The following is a 20,871-nucleotide window of genomic DNA, read 5'->3' as shown; positions in this document are numbered from 1 at the left end:
AAGTGTTGTGGGTCCAGGCTTGATTGTCTGATCTATCATCGGAAACTTCAATGAGCAAAAGTTTTATAGTTCATTGTGCACAATCCAGAAGGACGGTGGAGTATTTTCCAGAACAACTTCTGAAAGGGAAATAAGGAGGGGTTATTGGATATAAGCACACAAATGTATGCCAGGCTGAATATTTTTCTCTACTCTTAGCTGTAAGAAAGGATTAGGAAAACCTACACGGTCAGTTCATACCATGACAGAATGGGAAACTGCTCAGTATTTTGGACGTGCATCATAATAATGCCTGTGCAACATCCCATGTGGGACTAGGTCAAATAATAGTTCAGCATTAACTAGATGGGCCAAAGGGCCTGTTTCAGTGCTGTAGTGCTCTGTGACTCTATTATACCATTACTGCTTTCGAATCTAAGAATGGACTAAGTACGAAGGTTATGCAGTGCCAATGTAATGCGGTGCATTTTTACTGTTTCAGGATGTTCGGAGAGTTCCAGGCGTGGCTCCAACCATTGTCCGAGCCAACACAGAAGCCAATGAAAAGCGCCCCTTCATGTGTCCATACCCCGGGTGTAACAAGCGTTACTTCAAGCTCTCCCACCTGCAGATGCATAGCAGGAAGCACACAGGTAAGCACTGTGTGGTCTTGGCTTGTCGGGGCTTCTCTTGTAACTAACCAGGTTGAATGAAGATCCAGTCACGCGCATCAAGTTTACCGGAAGTAGGGGCCAGGCTCAGCTCCATCTAGAAAACATGAGCTCTAGCTGAATGGGGCTGAGCTGGAGCGGTACCATTCAAACTGGTATTAAAACTGTGCTAGGGATTGCAAATGTGTTCCATATGTTCCACCTGTGACCATGTGGGTTTCCTCTGGGTGCTCTGGTTTCCTCCCACAGTCCAAAGATGTACAGGTCAGTAGGTTGGTGAGTTGTGGCATGCTGTGTTGGTGCTGGTAGTGTGGTGACTCTTGCAGTCTGCCCCAGCGCATCACAAAACAACATATTTCTATATATATTAAAGCCAACCTTTAATCTTTAATCATCTCTAATGGGACAGTTTAGTTCCTCTGAGATTGAATAATGAAGCCAAGCCCGCTCCCATCCTGCCAGCCACCACTTGCTGCCTGGAAAATAACCTCCTGACCTCAGGGTAGATGAATCAGGGGGATCTCTTGGTACCCACCCAATTTAATTCCACTCCCCATTCCCATCCTGACATGTCAGTCCCTGGCTTCTTCTACTACCATGGTGAGGCCACTATAGGTTGGAGGAGCAACGCTTTATATTCTGTTTGGGTGGCCTCCAATCTTACAGCATGAACTTCAATTTCTCCAACTTCTGGTAACGTCCCCCTCCTCCCCCTTTGCTGCTTTTTCATTTCCTATTCTGGCTCCCCTCTTACCCTTCTCTTCTCCCCAATTGCCTATCACCTGTCTCTGGTTCCAAGGTTCAATTTAATGCCAGAGAAATGTAGACAATATAGAAATGCTGCTTCTTCACAAACATCCACGAAAAGAGGAGTGCCCCAAAGAATAAATGACGGTTAAACGTAAGAACCCCAAAGTCCCCCCCCCCAGCTCCCCTCCCTCCCGCGCGTAAGTGGCAGCAGCAATGATCCCCCCTCACCCAACAGGCAAAAACAAGCATTGGCACCCACCACTGAGCACTCAAGGGTGAGCAAAGCAATAGCAAAGACACAGACTTGCAGTTACCCCAAAGACTTCATGTGTCACCTGGTATTCGACAAACCACAGGTTCTCTCTCTCTAGTAAGCGAGAGGGAGGTGTCTCCATTTTCCCAGCGAGTGGGGAGACATAACAAACAACTCGCTGGTTTACGATGTTAAAAGTCTGTTACGTCGCTTTTTTCGAGCTCTGTGCCTGAAGATCTCAAAGATCCCGGGTCTTTGGGCAGACAGCAGATATTCTGACTCCCTCGATGACATACGGATCTCCTGTCGTGACACTGACCCTCGATCTGCCCATCTCCAGAGACCCGAGGACCCAGGCTTCCAAATCCGAGCCAGACTCTCAGGCTGAACCCTTCGCGTGCCGAACACAGCCAGTCCTGAAACGTCAAGAACGGGTCCCATTCCTGCAAAGAACTGGTCAGCCTGTAACTCCATGTTAGGCTCTTCAAAAGAACCCTGAAAGGGAAAAATTGAGATATTAAAGATGGAAATAGAGCTGTTTCTGAAGATGTAGGCAAAGGAGTCACTGTTCAGTGCCATCTTAACTTTGCCCCACGTCCTTCCCTTTCTCCCACAGTCCACACTCCTCTACTGTCAGATTCCTTCTTTTCTGCCCTTTTCCCTTTCTACCAATCACCTCATAGCTTCACACTTCATCCCCTCCTCCCCTCACCTTCCCACTCGCCTATTATCTTCTAGCGTGTACTGCTTCCCCTCCCTCCACCTTCATATTCTGGCTTCTTCCCCCTTCCTTTCCAGTCCCGATGAAGGGTTTTGGCTCGAAATGTTGACTTTTTATTCCTCTCCTCTTCTGCCTGACCCGTTGGCTTTCTTCGACACTTTTGTGTATTGCTCTGGATTTCCAGCGTCTGCAGAATCTCATCTGCTTAGGTTTTATTTTGAATTCAGCATCCTGAGGACAAGGTAACATCAAAAACAACTTCATCTTCTATTCCTGGGCCGTTATCCCATTTAGAACTCAATCCTTTCCAGGTAGAATCTATTAGGGATTGTGCAATAAATATCTGAACGCGTGACAACGTTGAGAGTGAGTTATAGTTGCCTCCTGAATGAAGGTATTTATCCAGGATAGCTTCCACCATATGGGGGATTTGGGACATATTACCTTGAAATCCAAATTTCCTATTTGAAACTTAGCCAAATGTTATGGCCATTAATGGTTTAAATGCCTGCCAATTATAAAATCCCTAACTTCTAAACCCCAAAGGAAGTCGAATTTATTATATGATAATACCGGCCAAGATTTGTCCCGTATGTACTCAGTTCAAGATTGTAAACCAATATAATAGATTTTTTTTGAATGGTCGAGCACTTTCTTGACTTGAGCTACAAATTAAATCTCATATCATAATCATAAAAAAAAAGTGAAAGGTCGACTTGTCAAGTTGAGAAACATTTTCCCAATGAGAATCCCGATAATAAATATTGGCAAGAATAGGGGAGCGTTGTCAGTAACAGGAATTGAGAACTCCAGTGGGAAACTCGAGCGGAATAAGCTTGCTGACAAGCTGTAGATACTACATATATCGATTAAAAACATAACTCTAGGGCTAGTTGCCTCAGTGCTTTGAACTAGTATAAAGGGGAGATTTTTCTGTGCACTCTGCATAATACATCATATAAGAACATATTTATAATTTGGTCATTCACAATCCAGGTTAAAAACATTGCGTGGTTTATGATGTAAATGGCTCAAGTATGCTCTAGCTTTGCAAAACACTCTTAAAACTTTATATATATCATACCAATGGTGCCATTCACCCATCGTGTCTGCTCCACCATTCCATCATGAATTCCTCAGCTTCACCACCCTCTGGCTAAAGAACTGCTATCGTCAGTTAGCGTGATGCTTTACATCTTGGGGCTGAAGTTCAAAGCTGAATTCCAATGCTGTCTGTAAGGAGTTGGTCCAACCCTTCCTGTAAATGCATGGGTTTCCTCTAGGTCTCTGCCTTCCTCCCACATTCCGAAGATGTACTGCTTAGTAGGTTAATTGGTCATTGTAAATTGTTCTGTGGTTAGGCTGGGATTAAGTCAGTGGGTTGCTGGTTGGTGTGGCTCCTTGGTTTGAAAGGGCCTGTGCTGTGCTCTACCTCTACATACAAAATAAATAAATAAACCAAAGATGCGTCAATTAGGCTGCACAAAAATCCAGTTTTAATATTCCAGTCCACTTCGATTGGACACGAAACTGCTCGCTGCTGACCCCTCTAAGAGGACTGGTAGGTGAGTGTGACTCCCCCACCATAGGAAACAATCTCTCTACTCCATCCAGGTCTTTCAAAATTCTTCTGAGTTCCAATGAGTAGAAGCCCATTGATGGTCCTCAAATGACAAGCCCTACAATCTCAGAATAAGTTCAAGAACCTCGTTTGAACCCTATCCTTTCTTAAATAAGGAGTCCAAAACTGCTCACAATACTCCAAGTGAGGCCTCACCATTGCTTTATAAAGCCTCAACATTACATCCTCGCACAATACCCAATCCAAAATAGCTGATCCCCTAATGGTCTCAAACACTGAGGCAAAATTTGAGGCGGAGCTTCTACTGCTCTGGGATTGTTTCCATGGCAACCCTTGGCTCAATTTTCCGTTAGGAATTTAGCTCCCAGCACTTGAGCAAGCTGTGAGGCTCTTTCTCTGCACACTGTGGCTGCTCTCACAGAATGGTTTTGATAGCCGGTGTGGCCAGACTCCCAGGCTTGTGAGTTGAAAATAAAGATTAAAGACTGGCTTTATTTGTCATATGTACATGGACAATACAGTGAGTTACGTTGTTTTGCATCAAATCAAATTGATGAGAGTTGTTCTGGGTAGCAAGTATCGCCATGCTTCTGGCCTCAACACAGCATGCCTACGACTCACAAACAGTAACCCTGACGTCTTTGGAATGAGGGAGGAAAGCAAAGCACCCAGAGGAAACTCATGGGGTTACAGGGAGGATGTACAAACTCCTAAATAGGCAGCAGCAGCGGGAATTGAACCCTGACCTTAAGCCAATGCTGTAAAGCGTTGGGGGAATCCCTTCAGTGCCGTGCTGCCTCAGTTATCAGAACAATTGCTTTTATCAGGGTCACTATTCTCTACTGCCCATCACAAAGCTGGCGGTTAGGGCAGCAATGAAGGTCCCCCGTCTTTAATGGTGTTCAGGGCTTCCTTCATCACGTCAGTAACTCGGTTTCCACAGTTGGCAATCATGCAAGTTCCAGCTGGAAACTCAGGAATACCGTCGCACTCAGACGTAGAAGAATTCTTCATTGCTGTTTCCATAAAAAAAATTGTTTTGCCAGTCAGTGTTGTTAACCCTCGGCTGAACCCCTGAAGTTGGAGGACAGGTCCGGCTTCTACCCTTTAACCTGTTAGGCATAGGTGACCCTACCAAGAGGGGTCACAGCATAAAGCCCTGATTCCAGCCAATTTCGCTCTCCAGGTCACTGAGGCATGCAAACCTTATGTCAAGGTTGTGGTCCTCTTGGAGGTGCATCACTATTCAGTAGCATGAAAAATAATTTGTTAAAATGCCTAAAAATATTACACCTTCCAAACATCTAACAAATTACTCATCTGTGCACTAATATACAAATTAGACCACGAGACCGTAAGATGTAGGAGCAGAAGTAGGCCATTCGGCCCATCGAGTCTGCTCCACCATTCAATCATGGGCTGATCCAATTCTTCCAGTCATCCCCACACCCCTGCCTTCACCCCATTCCTTTTGATGCCCTGGCAATTTAAAGAAAGTCCAGTTATTTTTCCCCCCACCAGCTGCCTTCTTCCATCTATTCCTGTGGAGACTGTGATACTTGTGCTGTGTGTAATGCAGTGGGGAATGTTCAGATCTATGAGCAGAACTGGTTGTAGAAGTTCGTGATGGCTTATTGCATTCACACGGATGAAAGGGATTGTTGTAGGTGGAGGCTACCTGGCTGTTAAGCCTGCTCCCCCTTTCAGTTGCATTGTGGGTGATTACATGGAACATAGGAAAGTATTGCGCAGAACAGGCCATTCGGCCCATAATATTGTGCTGTCCTTTCAACCTCTTCCTTGATCAATCTAATCCTTCATTCCTACAATAGCCCATAGCCCCCCATTTTTTCTTTCATCTGTGTGCCTGTCTTAAATGTCCCTAATGCATCAGCTCCTGTCGGTACACTCTCGGCTCCTACCACGTCCTGTGTAAAAGACTTACCTCTGGCATCTCCCCTAAACTTTCTTCCAATCGCCTTCAAAGGATCTCACCTGGTATTAGCCACTGCTGCCCTGGTAGAAGGTCTCTGCTGTTCATTTTATCTATCATTAACCACCTTAAGTGTCTCAATGAGATCAGACGTTAAAGAATACCAGCCTCATATGTTTACCAAAGCACGACACAATAAAGTGCTGGGGGAACACAGCAGGTCAGGCGGCATCAACGGAAATGAGCAAACATCTGACATTTTGGGACGAGAGCCTTCATCAGGACTGCAAAGGAAGGGGGAAGACCCTAGAATAAAAAACTGGGGGGAGGAGAAGGAGGATAACTGGAAGGTGATAGGTGAAGCCAGGTAGGTGGAAAAGGTAAAGGGCTGGAGAGGAAGGAATCTATTAGGAGAGGAGAGTGGACCACAGGAGAAAGGGAAGGAGGACAGGATCCAGGGGATGGTGATAGGTAGGTGAGAAGAGGTAAAAGGGGATAGAAGAAGAAGGGAGGGGGTGGGAAAAAATTGTTTTCTGGAAAGAGAAATTGATGTTCATGCCAACAGATTGGAGGCTACCCAGAAGGAATATAGGGTGTTGCTCCTCCACCCTGAGGGTGGCCTCATCTTGGCACAAGAGGAAGCCATAGATCGACACATCAGAACGGGAATGGAATCGGAATGAAAATGTTTGTTAGGTATTTGATTACTAATGTCATTAATCCGGCACAACAGTGTGGGCCGAAGACCCCGTTCCTGTGCTGTACAATTCTGTGTCCGATGTTGATATGGACAACGTGGGCCGAGGATCCTTTATTTGGGAATGATTTGTAATTCAGGTTGGATTGTTATATCCAACTGGTCACAGCAGAGGCCAAAGCTGCTGAATACGAGACTGTTACACTGTGCAGAAAGCAACTCTGTGAACCTATGCTGAAGTGTATGTATTTTAATGCAAGGAGTATAATGGGTAAAGGTGATGAACTCAGAGCACAGATAAGCAGATGGATTTATAATGTTGTGACCATTATAGAGACTTGGTTGAGAGAGGGTTAGGAACGGGTGCTTAATGTCCCAGGATTTCAATGCTTTAGCAAAGATAGAGAGGGGGTAAAAGAAGAGGTGGGAGTTGTATTACTAATCAGAGACAATATCACAGCTGCATTCAGAGGGGACTGAATCTATATGCTTCAACCAGATAACTCCTTGAAACTTCAAAGTGCATACTTCTGACAAGTTTAGCTGTAGTAAAGGAACCTTGGAATTAGCCCAGTAAATCTCTTCTTGACTGACTCCAATTCTTAACTAAAGACACCAAAACCATACACAGTATTTCAAGTGTGGTAATCACTTCTAGAACTTCCTTCAATATACCCACATCACTCCCTGTGTGGAAAACCTGCCACTTAAATATAAAGAGAGTGCCCCTCAAATCTTTCCCCTCTCACCTTAGCCCTCTAGTTTCAGACTTCAGAGCTGTGTGAAGCAGAGGTTTTTCTATTGGATGTTCACTCAGTGGCCACTTTATTAGGTATCCTGTTCAGCTGATCATTAATGCAAATACCTAATCAGTTAATCACGTGGTAGCAACTCAATGCACAAAAGCACACAGACAAGGCCAAGAGGTTCAGTTGCTGTCCAGACCAACCACAGGAGGGGGAAGAAAAGTGATCGAAGTGATTTTGATGCAAACACGAGGAAATCTGCAGATGCTGGAATTTCAGAGAGATTCAAAAAACTTTATTGTCATTCTAACCATACATCAGCTCTGCAGGGCAGAATGAGACAGCGTTCCCCAGGAGCAGCGCAATTATAACATAACAAAGGCAACACTAAATAATAAACATAACAATAAATAGTAAAACACAACAGCCACATGTCAGTTAAAATCAAGTTATAAGTGTCCAATGCAAGTTAAAAGTGTCCAAAGCAGAGTCAGGTAGAGCAGCTATTTAGCAGTCTGACTGCCTGTGGGAGGAAGCTGTTTAGTAGCCTTGTGGTTTTAGTTTTGATGCTCCTGTAACGTTTGCCTGATGGCAGAAGAACAAACAGTTCATGGAGAGGGTGTGAGGGCGTGAGAGTGCAAGCAGTGAACGCCGCAACCTGACGAAGGGTCTCGGCCTGAAACGTCGACTCTACCCCTTCCTAGAGATGCTGCCTGGCCTGCTGCGTTCACCAGCAACTTTTATGTGTGTATAAGTGATTTTGACCATGGAATGACTTGCTTCCGGATGGGGTGGTTTCAGTATCTCAGAAACTGCTGGCCTCCTGGGTTTCTCATGCACAACTGTCTCTGGAGATGACAGAGGATGGTACATGAAACAAACAACATCCAGTGAGTGGTCGTTCTGTGGGCAAAAACACCTCGTTAACGAGAGAGGTCAGAGGAGAATGGCCAGACTGGTTCAAGCTGATAGGAAGGCGATGCAACAGTGGTGTGCAGAAGGACATCTCTGAATGCACAACATGTTGAACTTTGAAATGGGTGGACTACAGCCGCAGAAGGGCAGGAACATACGCTTAGTAGCCACTTTATTAGTTACAGGAGGTAACATTTTTAAGATAATTGATAGTGTATTTAAATAAAAAGTGCTTTCAGGAGAGATTGATTTGTGAAGTTTTGCACTTCTGGGGCACTGTGATCTTCTAACATCATTGGGCCCTCCCTCTTGTCTATCTATTATTATGCAATCAACAAAATGTTTCACCATCCTCTCAGAAGGTTTGGACCCAACCCGTTCCAGAAAGTGATGATTTTATGGGAATGTTTTTCCACACTTTGCTGGCATTTCCTCTCGAAGCTGTCACAGAGTTGCATTCCACTCCTGAGTTATTGGTGACTTTTGACCATTCTCCAGCCAATGTTTATTTTTAATTTTAACAGTGAAGGACGATTGGTCCTCCTCCTTTGCAAAAGAAATGTTTTGATTTTTCTCTTTATTTTAAAACAGAAAGTAATCATGCAAATACTATAGTTGGGATGATGTGGTGAACTGCTTTCTCCATGGTTAACATTCTTCTGGGTTACGAAGATTCTGTGATTGTTAGCATTATTCCCCAGTTATCTCAAAAAAGAATGTATCTCATTAAGACTGATGTGATGGGTACTGTTGAAACATTAAAATGATTATACAGTACAGTGTTCTATCTGTAGACGTTGCCTTTTAAAATATCTAATGAGAAACCTTTGACAAAAGCTTCCACTGACAGAGTGGAACGATCTGCTGGTGCAAGTGGTGCATGCGAGCTCGATTTTAACGATGAACAGACATTTGGATAGGTACATGGATGGTAGGGGTGTGGAGGGTTATGGCAGGTTGATGGGAGTAGGCAGTTTAAATGGCTTGGCATGGACTAGATGGGCCAAAGGGCCAGTTCTGTACTGTACTTCTCTATGACTTTCTGACTCTAAACCAAACTGTGGTAACACTATTGGTCAGGGAGACAACTAGAACACATTAACTTAAGACAAAAGAAGAGAGATTAACGATTGTTTTTAAAGAAATGTTTTACATTGTGACATGTTCAAGAAACAAAAAAAAACACAAATCAAAATGCGTCTTTTCTTTCGAAAACGGCTTAGCACTGGAAAGGAAGTATATTAAAAATGAGCTGGAGAAAAACAACAAGCAAGTGATCTCTGATTATCTTAATTTCATGGTGCTACAACAGGCACGAGGGGGAAATGTCCCTCTATGTGTGCTGTATGATTCAAAATATTGAGTCTAAATTTTGGCACCACTATTTGCTTTCAGGAAATCCATTGGAATTTTACTGCTAGATGGAAGTTCATGCTGAAAAATTAGGATAAATATGCATCTTAAGCAATTCCAAAGGAAATTTGATATCCTTCCACTGGCATTGGCTATGGAACAGAATACTATTTCTATATTAGTCACATGAGAGGGACAAATGTCACACAGAGATTGACAATTGTTCTTCCTTTTTTTAACCTCAAGGTCTTGGCCCTCATTCTATAGCCGTGCTCAAGGCTTGCTTCAAGGTCACTGCAGAGGAGATAGGTGTAAACTGAGCTTGATGTGATTGCAAAACTGATCAAAGTTAAAATGATTCCAGAAAATGATGAAAGAGTGTGTTGTGGGACACACTCGTGGACATGAATAACAACACAGAACTTGATAAAAATTCCCCCTAGATCAACTTCAGGAACGGTGGAATGAATCTATATCTGATCCTTTGAGATCATCTTCAGATTACCACACCTCCCAACACAGAGTGACTGGCATCTGGCTGTCACTCTTTTAGGCCTGATGTGGCTTACTAAAGCCCCAGAGTGGAAGGGCAGGAAGTAGAAACTGCATCACTATGTAATGAGGTCTATCCTTTCTTCTTTCTTGTGCGTGTTGCTCTGGATTTCCAGCGTCTGCAGAACCCCAAACAAGAGAAGATCTGCAGATGCTGGAAATCCAAAGCAACACACACAAAATGCTGGAGGAACTCAGCAGGCCAGGCAGCATCTATGGAAAAGAGTAAACAGCCGACGTTTCAGGCCGAAACCCTTCAGCAAGATGGCAAAATCCCTTGTGTTTACACTTTCTTCTTCTCGGACAGACCCAAGGGATTGAGGATGACCTGGCTTGGTGGGTTCTGGGATGGCTGATGGTGGAACTGCAATTTTTTCACAGCCGGTGCAGGAGGAGCCCTCACTAGGGATGGGGGTGGGCTTTGTGGGGCAGTGCACTCCTTTTTCCATTTAATGTAGACCTTTAGTGTACTCACAATGCACAAGCTCCCAACCCACTTTGAAGTTGCAAGAACCAGATGTTCCCAGAGACGTTACATTTCCCTATGGAAGCGCCTGTGAGCACCCTTTACATGCTGATGGGAATATTTATAAGGGGGAATAACACCTATTTAATTTACCCCTTTTCCACATTATTTTGCCCCAAGTCACTTTCCATGCCATGGCTGCCACAGAAAATCCAAGTCAGACCATAAGATATAGTAGCAGGTTTGGGCTGACCAGTGTGCTCTGGCATTCAATCATGGCTGAATATTTTTCTTCAACCCCATTCTCCTGCTTTTGCCCATAATCTTTAATGCCCTTACCAATCGAGAGCCTATCAAAAACACAAGAGTTTCTGCAGATGCTGGAAATCAAGAGTAACACACACAAAATGCCGGAAGAACTCAGCAGGTCAGGCAGCATCTATGAAGAAGAATAAGCAGTTGATGTTTTGGGGTCTCCTGACTCTTCTCCTGATGAAGGGTCTCAGCTTGAAACTTCTCAGCATAGATGCTGCCTAACCTGCTGAGTTCCTCCTACATTTTGTATGTGTTACTCAAGAGCTTATGAATCTCTGCCTTAAACATCCCAAATGATTTGGCCTCCAAAGCCGTATGTGGCAACAAATTCCAGAGATTCTCCACCCTCTGGCTGAATAAATCCCTTCTCTTCACTGTTTTAAAGTGGCCTCCCTTTATTCTGAGACTGTGCTCTCATCTTAGAATCTCCTACTAATGGAAACATCCTCTCCATGTCCACTCTATCGAGGACTTTCATTATTTGATAGGTTTTAATGAGATCCCCTCTCATTGTTTTACACGCTAGTGAGTACAGGCCAGAGACATCAATCAGTCCTCATACATTAACTCTTTCATTCCTGGGATCATTCTTGTGAACCTTTTCTGGACCATCGGCAGTCCCGCATATTCTTTCTTAGATACAGGGCTCAAAGTTGATCACAAGTACAAAGTTCAAAGTCAATTTAATTTCGAAGTACATTTATGTATCCATATAGCACCCTGGGATGTATATTCTTGTGGGCATTCTCAGTAAATACAAAGAAACATAATAGAATCAATGAAAGACAACTCAACAAAACAAACAACCAATGTGCAGAAAGCCAACAAATTGTGTCAATGCAAAAAGAAAAACAAACAAAATAACTATAATAAATAAGCAACGAGTATCGAGAACACGAGATGAAGAGTCCTTAAAGGTGAGTCCATCGGTTGTGGGAACTATTCAGTGATGGGGTGAGTGAAGTTGAGTGAAATTGTCCCCTCTGGTTCAGAAGCCTGATGGTTGAGGGGTCATGACTTTTCCTGAACCTGGTGGTGTGAGTCCTGAGTCTCCTAGAGCTTCTTCCTGATGGCAGCAGTGAAAAGAGAGCCTGAGCTGGATGGTGGGGCATTCCTTTCCTGTGTCAGCGCTGCATGTCGATGTGCTCAACGGTGGTGAGGGCTTTACCAGTGACTGAGTGGGCTGTATCCACTACTTTTTGTAGGCCTCTCCATTCAATGATACGACAGTGGAATAAAGGCCTTCACTGCAAAGATGGTGGAAAACAAAGGCCGTTTTTCACTACAATTGTTCAGTACTCTAGTTGGACATCTGGAATACTGGGGTACAGTGTGTCTCCTTATTTCAGGAAGGATGTACTTACCTTGGAGGCACATTTATTGGATTGATTCCAGCCATGAGGGAATGAACTTACAAGAAAAGATTAAGCAGATTGGGCTCAAGCTCCTGAGAGTTTAGAAGAATGAGAGATGAGCTTATGCAACGTATCACATCCACAGGAGAGTTTATTTATTTGTTTGTTTCGAGATACAGCACGGAATAGGCCCTTCCAGCCTTATAAGTCGCATCACCCAGCATCCCACCGATTTAACCCCTAGCTCAATCACGGGACAATTTACAACGACCAATTAATCGACCAACCAGTATGCCTTTGGACTGTGGGAGGAAACCGGATCACCCAGAGGAAACACATGCATTCCACGGGGAGGGCATACAGTCTCCGTACAGAGGACATTGGTATTGGACTCCCAACGCTCTGAACTGTAATACTGTCATGCTAAATGCTACACTACTGTGATGGGGAGAAAGATTCCATTTGCATGGGGTAATCTACATCTCGAGGGGGCATAGTTTCAAGTTGGGGGGGATGGTCATTTAATTCTAAGGAGAGCAGTAACTTTTGCCCTGCGGTTACACTAGAGGTCATAGGTTAAAGGTGAAAGGTAAAAGGAGAACCTGAGAGGGAGCTTCTTCTCCCAGAGAGTGGTGTAAGTGTGGGACGAGCTGTCAGCAGAGGTGGTGGATGTGGGTTCCATTTCAACACTTAAGTGAAGTTTGGTTAAGTACTTGAATGGGAGGTGTATGGAGGGCTATGGTCCAACTGCGGATCGACAGGACTTGGCAAAATAATAGTTCAGCATGGACTAGATGGGCCAAAGGGTCTGTTGCTGTGCTCTAAGGTTATAAATGTCTGAGCCAGACTGCTGTGGAAGCTGAATCACTACGTACATCTAAAGCTGATATATGAGAGAATCAATGGACAAGATGAGGCCAAAATCAGATCCCATTTCTATGCTCCCAGGTTCACGAGGAACCCATTATAGTCATTAGATTAATGGTTGAAGGCCGTAAGATTAACTAGTTTCCTAATGGTTGAAGGCCGAATGTTTCAATCTAAGGTTCTGCCCCCACAACAGAGGACTCCATCTCCACCCTGGAGTTCACCTTCCTCAATAGCCCTGCCCACATTTTTGCAACTCGCAGTAGCAGCTCCTCTAAATCTCACCCCAACCAGCTCTCCGTCCTCCTCCTGAAGGCAGAGGAAACCCATACTGAACGAACCGGGGGACGATTGCAAGTGACGGGCTGTCGAAAGGAAGGGTAATTTGTCATCTGAAGCAAAAAATCCTTCTGCCGGATTGTAGACACAGATGGGACTGCAGTTTCAGTTAAAATTCCATAGGATTGTCAGATGATGTTTTCAGAGATGCATTGGGACCAAACAAAATAGAAATAAATCTTCCAGAAAGATCCCATAGACATTTTCTTTGAAGCAGCTATTGTGAACTGGAGATGATGGCAGCATTTTGGATGTGCTTACTTCCCCTCTTTATGGATGAAGCCAACACACATCTGTTTCTTAAGATTTTGTCATCCTATTTCATACCCCTTTATGTACTGGGTCCATATCAAAAAATAAATTACCAATAGGAAAATGAAAACTTTATGAACTTGACACCAGGTCAATAAGCCTATTGAGCCACTCAACTTGATCACGGCCAATCTCTACACAGCCCCGTCGGCTCTTCATAGCTCCATATCTCTTGATGCGTCTCATCCAATAAGAATCTTCCAGTTAATTTATTTGTACTGAAGGAGTACAGCCCCACTCAAAAGCTATCCCACCTGGGTATGTGGAAAGTTTTCTTTCTGGATTTTGCTTGAGTGAAATTGACCTCCAATTGACATTTAGTTGCTGTGAAAACACGTCAGAAAACCTGAACCTTGAAGGCAGTGCTGTGAAAGTCTGAAGACAGCAGTGGGTAAATGTCAGTTCATCTTGAGATATTGCCTACGATAGCCAAGCATAACATCTGACACAGCCCAAGCCATATGTTTTAAAACATGAACACTTTAATATTGCTTAAAAAAAGAGCATACATTATCTTCCAAGTTTTAATTCAATCCATAGCCTTTTACTTCATTCTAATATCTAAAACATATGACTTCATAAAAATGCTGGAGAATCAAAGATATGTAGAAAAATTCAAACTGTTTTAATTGCAGGAACATTAGCAAAGGTTTTTTTTTTGTCGCTGCAGTGTGCTACCAGAATTTGTTTTAATATGTCAAGGACTAACTTGCAAAGAGCCGCAGTCCCTGGAGGAGGTTCTGTGGTCAAACTGTAATTGACCACTTTCAGCACCTCTGACAGTTTCTGTAGATGACACAAAATCAATTAAGCTGAAGCAACTCTGAAATGTTGCACGAACGACCCCCCCACCCCCACCCCCACCCCACCGAGCCCCGGCCATTTTCGCTTGGCCGTATGATCTTCCGTGTTTTTACAATAAAGCAAATACAGCCATTTGACTTTTGACACGCCACCAAGTGGATGCGAGAAATAGGCGAGGTGACCAGCAGCGGCTGCCTGAAGGTGCAGGCAGATCAGAGCGAGGGGGGAAGCGAAATGATAGCAATAGCATGCGGTGGACATTGAGAGGCCGACACATCTGAAGAGATCACTTCAGTTCAATTTTATGGGCTGTAAATTACCTAAATTACAGATAAAAATGGGAAATAAGCAAGGCAAAGCAGCTCAGAGTAGACTTTGTGATTTATATATTACCATTTGTGACTTCAGGAAGTCTTATAACATTTTACTAATACTGAGGTACTTTTGAACTGCAGCATCTGTGGTAATACGTGAACTTTAGCAGCCAATGGTCAGGCCACATCTGTATTGCATTCAGTTCCGAAAGCCCCATTACAGAAACAATGTGGAGGCTTTGGAAAGGGTGCAGAAGAGGTTTACTAAAATGCTGCCTGGATTAGAGGGCATTAGATTAGATTAGATTATGAGGACGCTCAGTCCTCATTTATTGTCATTTAGAAATACATGCATTAAAAAATGATACAATGTTCCTCCAGTATGATATCACAGAAACACAGGACAGACCAAGACTAAAACTGACAAAAACCATATAATTATAACGTATAGTTACAACAGTGCAAAGCAATACCGGAATTTGATAAAGAAAGACCATGGGCACGGTAAAAGAAGTCTCAAAGTCCCGAAAACCCATTATGTCACGTAGACCGTAGAAGGGAGAAACTCTCCCTGCCATGAACCTCCAGTGCCGCAAACTTGCCGATGCAGCACCCTGGAAGCACCCGACCACAGCCGACTCTGAAAACTTCGAGCACCGAGCACCATCTCTGCTGAGCGCTTCGACCGCACCCCGGCCGCCGAGCAACAAGCAAAGCCGAGGACTCGGGGCCTTCCCTTCCGGAGATTCTGGACCACACAGTAGCAGCGGCAGCGAAACAGGCATTTCAGAAGTTTCACCAGATGTTCCTCCGTGCTCTCATGTCTGCCTCCATCAAATCAGGATTGTGCACGGCCCCCTACTTGACAGATAACAGATATCACCACTGGAGTGGCCGCTGTGCGCTGCGTCGCGCCGCCATCTTCTCCTCATTTGAGCTATACGCTCATTTGAGGGTATGAGCTATAAGGAAAAGTTGGACAAACTTAGGTCATTTTCTCTGGAGCAGCAGAAGCTGAGAGGAGACCTAATAGAAGGTTTTAAATGATGAAAGTCATAGATAGACTGCTAAGCATTTAAATAGAGAGTGGGAAAGTTCAAAGGAGATGAGTAGAGCAGTTTTTGCTTACAGAGAGGGGTGGGTGCCTGGAATGCTCTACAAGGGGTGATGAGCAGGTGTAAGAGGAGCATTTAAGAGGGTTTTAGGAAGGCAAGTGAGTTTGCAGAGAATGGAGGAATAGGGAGCATGTGTGGGTAAAGGGAGTTAGGTATCTTTGGCTTAGTTGGATCAGCACAACATTGTGGGCCAAAGGGCCTGTTCTTCTGCTGTGCTGTTCTAGGCTCTGTGTTCAACACAGCACAGTGAGAACCCACTTGTAGCTGGATTTAGATTGATGCTTAGACCTTCAGTACTAATGGTGGTTGAGCATTAGACTGGCTGAGATAATGGGAGTCATAGAGCCATAGGGCACCACCGCACAGAAACAGGCCTTTCGGCACAGCTAATCCATGTCGAGCTGTCATTCTGCCAAGTCCCATTGGACCATACCCCTCCCATCCATTTACTCATCCAAGCTTCTCTTAACTGTTGCAGCCAAACCCGCATTCACCACTTCGTCTGGCAGCTCATTCCACACTCGCACCACTCTCTGAGCAAAGAGGTTCTCCTTCAGGTTCCCTTTAAGTATTTCACCTTTCACCCTTAACCTATGACCTCTAGTTCTAGTCTCACTCAACATCAGTGGAAAAAGCCTGCTTGCATTTACCCTATCTATACCCCTCATAATTTTGTATACCTCTATCAAATCTCCCCTCATTCTCCAACACTTGTAGGAATCATATCCTTTCCCAAGGTCCAATGATCCGGATCTGAATTTTCAGAACTGATAACAGGTTACACACTGCACTAGTGCCCTGGATACCTGGCATTAATACGGAATGTGCTTGGGGGTACAGAGTACAGTGGGCTGTGAAACTTAATCTGGAACAGCACACAAAATGCTGGGGGATCTCAGGGGGACAGGCATCATCAAAGGAGAGAAATGGTCAGTCGATGTTTCAGGTGAAGGACTTACATCCAGACTGTAGAATGGACCTGGGTCTGACTGAGTAATGAGGGGTGGCTAGAACTGGGATTGGAGTCAGAAATACTCCAGTCCCTGTATTCTGAATTGGAGTATCCCAGACTCCAATTCCAGTACAGAATCAGAGGTCAAACTGGGACTGCAGTCCCAAGTGCTTGTATATTTCCCACTGCCATCAAACTTACTAGTTCACCGGAAAATTTGTTATATCAAATTGAATTTGAAGGCAGAATACAGGGTTAACTGTGGGATTCTTAGCAGTGTAGAGTCAATGTCCATTCACACCTTAATGTTGCCGTGCAAGTTGATCGAATGGTTAAGAAGGCGTATGGTGTGTTGGCCTTCATAAGTCGGTGAACTGAGTTCAAGAGCTGTGAGATAATTTTGAAGCTCTGGTTAGACCACGCTTGAAGTATTGTGTTCAGTTCTGTTTGCTTCAGTAAGGAAAGGATGTAGAAGTAACAGAGAGGGTGCAGAGGAGATCTACCAGGATGCTGCCTGCATTGGAGATCATGTCTTATGAGGATAGGTTGAGCGAGTGAAGGAGGATGAGTAGTGACTCGATAGAGGTGTACAAGAAGGCAAGAGACATAGATTGAGTGGACAGCCAGAGACTTTGTCCCAGGGTGGAGATGTCTAATAGGATGCAGCATACTTTTAAGGTGATTTGAAGAAATTATAAGGGGGGATGTCAGAGGTAAGTTTTTGTTTAGACAGGGTGGTGAAGGCTTGGAACACCCTGTCAGGAGTGATGGTAGAGGCCTATACATTAAGGACACTCTTAGATAGTCACATGACTGACAGAAAAATGGAGGGCTACATAGGAGGGAAGGGTTAGATGGATCTTAGAGTAGGTTAAAATTTTGGCACTACATCATGGGCCAAAGGGCCTGTACTGTGCTGTAGCGTTCCATGTTCTGTGTATCACTGTGTAACCTGTAAAAAAAAAGTGAAATAAGAGTGTGTTTGGATATTAAATACAGTAACATCCAAAAGTCACCAAAGACACCCAAGCTGTCAGATTATTGTGGTTATACTGTAATCGTTAATTGTCCAAAGCCAAGTGAAAACTGCATTCACAATATCCTGGCCACTTGTTCATTGTTCATTCATCATCCAGTTCACCGTCCGTGCCATCAGTTGCCAGACACAATCCAGGAACGTCCTCCCTTAATTTCCTCTCCTCACCACAACCTTCCTCCTCCTTTAAAACCATTTGCTTTGCTCTTCTCACCTGGCATCCCTGTCCGTGTCGCTCAGTGCTCACATAGGAAATTGGTAACATGATTTATTATTGTCACCTCTACTGACGTACAGTGGAAAACTTGAGTAACTCTCAGCAGGTCAGGCAGCATCTATGGAAGGAGATAAACAGTCGATGTTTTGGGCCAAGAACCTTCATCAGGACTGGAAAGGAAGAGGGCAGAAGCCGGAATAAGAAGGTGGGGGGGGGGGCGCAGAGAAGCTGTACAAGCTGGTGATGGTGAAGCCAGGTGAGGGGGATGAAGTGAGAAGCTGGGAGATAATAGGTGGAAAAGGTCAAGGGCTGAAGAAGAAAGAGTCTCTTAGGAGAGGACAGTGGACTGTCGAAGAGAGGAGGAAGGGAATCAGAGGGAGGTGATGGGCAGGTGAGGAAAAGAGAAGAGGTGAGAGGAGATCCGGAATGGGGAAATGGAAAAACTTTTCTTGCATACTGTCCACATTGATCAATACATTACAACAGTGACTGAAGTTAAACAAGAACAGAGTGCAAAATAAAGTGTAACAGCTACAGAGTCAGTCTCTTCCCATTCCAGAATGTTCCACACCCTCTGTATGACAACCTTCACTCCAGCACCAGAGAGGCACTGGAGCTTACAGAGTTACTTGTATGCTCCCAAACTGTGGAATATCCTACAACGCTTGCTCATCCTATTTGTGTAGACTCTTGAACTAAGCTCCTTCAACAGGTTTCAGTGTGCGGAATCAACTCGGGAGCCGCATATCCTCTGAAAACTCCTGAAATTACTCGCAAACATCCTCTCCTTCGCTGACTCCGTCTATGCTTCACCCTGCCTCGGGAAAGCGGCCAACATAATCAAAGACCCCACCCTCCCCGGTCATTCTCTCTTCTTCCTCCTCCCATTGGCAGAGGACACAAAGCCCGAGAGCACATCCAACCAGGCTCAAGGAGAGCCTCTACCCCCTTGTTATCAGATTCTTAGACGGACCTCTTGTACGCTAAAAAGATGAACTCTTAATCTCCCAATCTACCTTGTTGTAGCGCACGAAGTTCACTTATTGACTTGCATTGTTCATAACAACATATTCTGTGGAGCACACACAAAATCTGTGTGTTGTACGGTAGCATAATAGTTAGCACAATGTTTTACGGTACCAGCGACCCGCATTTAATTCTCACCGCTGCCTGTTAGGAGTCTGTACGACCTTCCCGTGACCACGTGGGTTTCCTCCGGGTGCTCCGGTTTCCTTCCACAGTCCAAAGACGTACCGGTTAGTAGGTTAAATGGTCATTGTAAATTGTCCTGTGATTAGGCGAGGGTTAATTTGGGGGTTGTGGCCCAGTGCAACTCGAAGGGCTGGAAGAGCCCACTCTGTGCTAAATTAAGATGCCGGAAGAACTCAGCATCAATGGAGGGGAATAAACAGTTGACATTTTGGGCAAGGACCCTTCATCAAGACCGGAAAAGAAGTGGGCAGAAAGGAGTAGTGGAAAAGTGAACAAGCTGGCAGAATATGGTGTCTATGACACTATGTTCATATTTTCCATTTTACGTCCTCGATGGAAAGACCTGACTGCATGGCATGCAACCAAAAGCTATTCACTGTATCTGTGGTTTTTTTAATGGTCGTCCATTGTGTCTGATGATGACAGGAGACCCGTGCGGGAAAGTTTTCAAAGTTTTTAAGCTGTTGCCCTGGCGCAGTTCCGTTCTCTTGACCTCGGAGTCCGGGTCCAGTGGTACAAGCAAGCATCACAAACTGGGGAATTTTTTGGTTGTGGTGGATGACCATGACGTCTTCTGTGCCTTGTCATGTCCTTCGCTCTCAACAGAGTGTTGCAGAAGTGCCTTCCTGGCTGTTGGATCTCACTGTAGATCTCATCCGCCCAGTCCTCCAGAGCTGACTTCCCTGGCTCGGACAGACATATCCCTATCTCACCGGGGTATGAGGCCGCCGGCTATCCCCGCCTGGTTTAGCCTGCCTGTCAAAGCGGTGTACCAGGCTGCGGCCGTAGTCTCAAGCAAACAGCTACTTGGAGCGGCAAGTGAGGGCTGAGTGTCCGGTAGGGACCAACGGTGAGTGAGCTGCCCTGAAATGGACACGACAAGCCCCTTCTCCAGAGGCGCTTCCCCTCCCCTGGACACCCCATACACCCCTATGTACGTATGTGTCTGGGTGCGTGTGGCAATAAAAAGCCAACTCTAATTCTGCTGATTTTTCTGGAATGCCATCTGTTTATTCTGTGTCAATGTGGTGGCCACCTCTTGGGACCCCTCAGCCATCCAGATGTTGTAAGGTGACTCCAGCTGCCCTCTTAGCTTGGAAACTCTGGGCTTGAAGTTAAGCTGGAGACATTTTACACAGTCGTTGTCCCCTCTCCGCCCCCCAGACCATGTCCTGAACCTTCCACAGGCTGCATTAACTCCAGGCTTCAAATGTCCATCCACCAACTACAAAAGGACGTCAGAACGTTGTTTCATTTGGTTGTATATGTGTACAGATAGATGACAATGAACTTGAACTTCAATCAGAATCAGATTTATTATCGCTGACGTATGTTATGAAATTTGTTGCCTTGATGTAGCAATACATTGCTCGTTCATTCATGATGTGTCATATCATATGACGTAGGCGGTCGTG

At 44.7% G+C, this 20,871-nt stretch overlaps 1 protein-coding gene across 4 annotated transcripts in view; it reads left to right on the top strand.

Moving 5' to 3' along the window:
* The window catches only part of wt1b (WT1 transcription factor b), a 151,243-nt gene that overhangs the window by 105,425 nt on the left and 24,947 nt on the right, over nucleotides 1–20,871 (top strand). For all 4 annotated transcript variants that reach the window (XM_063061640.1, XM_063061639.1, XM_063061643.1 and 1 more), the window contains exon 5: nucleotides 482–632. In XM_063061640.1, the coding sequence (XP_062917710.1) occupies nucleotides 482–632 (151 nt within the window). The remainder of the gene's footprint in view (nucleotides 1–481; nucleotides 633–20,871) is intronic.

The sequence above is a fragment of the Mobula hypostoma genome, chromosome 11 (assembly GCF_963921235.1).
Source record: "Mobula hypostoma chromosome 11, sMobHyp1.1, whole genome shotgun sequence".
Lineage (NCBI taxonomy): Eukaryota > Metazoa > Chordata > Chondrichthyes > Myliobatiformes > Myliobatidae > Mobula > Mobula hypostoma.
This window is presented reverse-complemented; position numbering and strand designations above follow the sequence as displayed.